Raw genomic sequence first — 2963 nt, 5'->3', positions numbered from 1 at the left:
CAGACCTATAGAGATGAAAAGCAGAATGGTGCACCAGTATAGTCTGGCTATTTTAAAAAATTGTATTAAGTAATATACTCATTTTGTTTCCCTCATTTTTCAAAAATGTATGAAAATACAATTTATTTTCTGAAATTTACAATTCTTCTGCCACTTGATTTTATAGGAACTGCTTGATTTCCCATTTTGTCTGTTATACAAAATTCCTTAAGATAAATTGATCTTGAACAGGTACCAAAGTGGTTATGAACAAATGAGGCAAAAGTGTTTGATAGTTTGGAAACAAAAAGTTTAGGAAAAGTTGATTTGTCTATTGAAGATAAAGAAGTATTTTTGAAAAAAGTTTGGGCTACAAGTATAGAGTTTTATGTTATGGTTCCCAAATAAGCTTAAATAAATTTAATGACTGACTTATGTTAATAATTAGGCCAAAGTTAAGGGTCATCTTTTCAGAATTGCCAGACATGACACTGTATATGGAGAAAATAAATCAAGTAACATATTGGAGGAAAAAAAAAAAAAGAAACATTTTCCTTTAGCCCAGCAGCAAGCAAGCTTTGTCCCTGAAAATGGGTTATTCAGAATGAAGATGCTAAGATAATTGCAAAAAACAAACAAACCAACAAAACAAAAAACAAACAAACAAAAAACAAGCTAAGGGAATTTAAGGGTACTCACTAACACCAAATAGAAGGAAATTCCACAATCAATAATTAACGAAGCAAAAATCACAGTTTACTTAGTTTTTATTTTGTGGAATTTTTCTTCACTTTTCAGATATAATAATAATAATAGCATATTATATATATACTTATTTCAAATTTTACTGACTAAATACAGATAACACAGCCTGTAAATTACCTCCATATTTGATTTGCTAAGGATTCCTTTAAGGAGTTACTGATGTTGCTAATATTCAATGAATTGCAAACGTATGTAATCTAAAAAGATTTTCATCAAATATTTTGGATCATATTTATGATCCAAGAGTTGCTAATTTTTTATAGAGAATAAGTGGAAAGGGTAATATAAGGTACAGTTATTATTTTATAAGTTTAATTACACAGGTCTCAATAGAGTGAATTTGGAGTGAGCAGTCTAAAACATAAACCCAAACAAGAAGTCTTTTCATAGAAGTTTGGATCTCTTTCAGTGACATTGGGATAAAATTGAAATGGGTTTTTATTATTTTCCAGGATAAAACTTTCCTAATATTACTTTCCTTACAGCTTCCTTTACCTGTGTGTTTCTAAGACTGTAGATGATAGGATTTAAGAATGAAGGAACTATGGTATAAAATGCAGAAAGAATCATGTCCTTAGCTGTTTTAGAAGTTGCTGAAGGCCTTAGGTACACACAGATGATAGAACTGAGAAACACAGACACCATAAGGATGTGAGGGACACAGGTGGAAAAGGCCTTTCCTTGCTCTCTGATTGAAAACTTTAGCATAGTGGAAAATATGTGAATATATGACATAGTAATAAAGATAAAGCAGCCCCCACCGACCACAATGACAGATACTAGAAGTAAAAGGAAATTGCTGGAAGTGTCAGAGCAGGAGATCCTCAGCAGAGAGGGCACATCACAGAAGAACTGATGGATCACATTGGACTGACAGAAGGTCAGCTGGAATGTTTTTCCTGTATGCACACCTGCATAGACAAGACCACTGAGCAGGGAGGCAAGTGTCATTTGAACACAGCATTGGTAGTTCATGATAACTGGGTAGTGGAGGGGCTGGCAGATGGCCACATAGCGGTCTCGGGCCATAATGGTGAGGAACATCACCTCCATATAGGCAAAATAAATGACCAAGAATACCTGAGTTGCACATGCAGCCACTGAAATGGTCCTGTTACCAGTAACAGAGTTGACACAGGCATTAGGGACAGTGACAGTAATATAGCACATATCTATGATAGACAAATTTCTGAGGAAGTAGTACATGGGCATGTGAAGTTTCTGGTCAAATGTGGTGACAGTGACAATGAGAAGGTTCCCTAAAAAGGTAACCAAGTACATCAGAAGGAACAGCATGGAGTGTAGGAATCGTAGCTTCCAACTATCAGCAAAGCTCATGAGGAGAAACTCAGTCACCATGGTGGAATTGGCCATAGTTTGTAAAGGGTGGTTGACCTGGAAAATAAAAGGGATAAAACATGAGACACAGGATTCATAAAAATAATTAATGAGATTACCTTAAATATTTTCTTTGAAAGTGTGCTCCTCTATTTCATAGAGTTGCCCTTTGTGTGTAGGAAAAGTCCATCATTAGCCTTTTGATCTGTTCTATTTATTATTAGTACTGAATACTTAACAAGGCAAAGTGCTAAGGATAGGGTTCTCCAATCCCATTATCTGGTTATAACATTTGTGTTATTGCTTTATTCAATAATATCTAAACCACTGGGGTATATTACTTTAATGAAGATTCATCAATTCATAGATTGATAGAAGATAGATGATAGATAGACAGATGATAGATTAGATAGAGACACTTCATAGTCAATTCTCAATGACAGCTTTTAAGTTTTCTTTGGAGTTGTATACCACACTCAGTTGAATTTTGATACACAGTTGAAATTTAGCTTAATGTTTTATAAAATTTTGGCTATGAATCAGTGAGTCCATAATTTCTTCAAATCAGCCTTAAAAAATAAGCACAAAGTTTGAGATTAAGAATTTACATACTTTTAGTTTGTGTCATTTTATTTAATTTTTTAATAGTTAATCCTAGATTTTTTTGGTTAATTAATTAATTTTTGACTGTGTTCGGTCTTTGTTGCTGTGTGTGGGCTTTCTCTACTTGCGGCGAGCAGGGTCTACTCTTTGTTGCTGTGTGAGGGCTTCCCATTGCGGTGGCTCCTCTTGTGGAGCACAAGGTTCTAGGCATGTAGACATCAGTAGTCATGGCACATGGGCTCCAGAGCGCAGGCTTAGTAGTTGTGCTGCAAGCACTT

General features: G+C 34.8%; 1 protein-coding gene across 1 annotated transcript; it reads right to left on the bottom strand.

The window, feature by feature from the left end:
- Window positions 1–1185: 1185 nt before the first annotated feature.
- Window positions 1186–2118, bottom strand: LOC130836383 (olfactory receptor 14C36). Its single transcript, XM_057708420.1, has one exon. The coding sequence runs from the start codon at window positions 2116–2118 to the stop codon at window positions 1186–1188; it is 933 nt and encodes a 310-aa protein (XP_057564403.1).
- Between the last annotated feature and the right edge of the window lie 845 nt (window positions 2119–2963).

This window comes from Hippopotamus amphibius, chromosome 15 (genome assembly GCF_030028045.1).
Source record: "Hippopotamus amphibius kiboko isolate mHipAmp2 chromosome 15, mHipAmp2.hap2, whole genome shotgun sequence".
In the NCBI taxonomy this organism is placed as follows: domain Eukaryota; kingdom Metazoa; phylum Chordata; class Mammalia; order Artiodactyla; family Hippopotamidae; genus Hippopotamus; species Hippopotamus amphibius.
The sequence above is the reverse complement of the archived record's forward strand: the minus strand, read 5'-3'. Positions and strand labels throughout refer to the sequence as shown.

Bases quoted from the DNA above. Each gene is read 5' to 3' on its own strand.
- LOC130836383 (XM_057708420.1), bottom strand. From the start codon at position 2,118: ATGGCCAATTCCACCATGGTGACTGAGTTTCTCCTCATGAGCTTTGCT.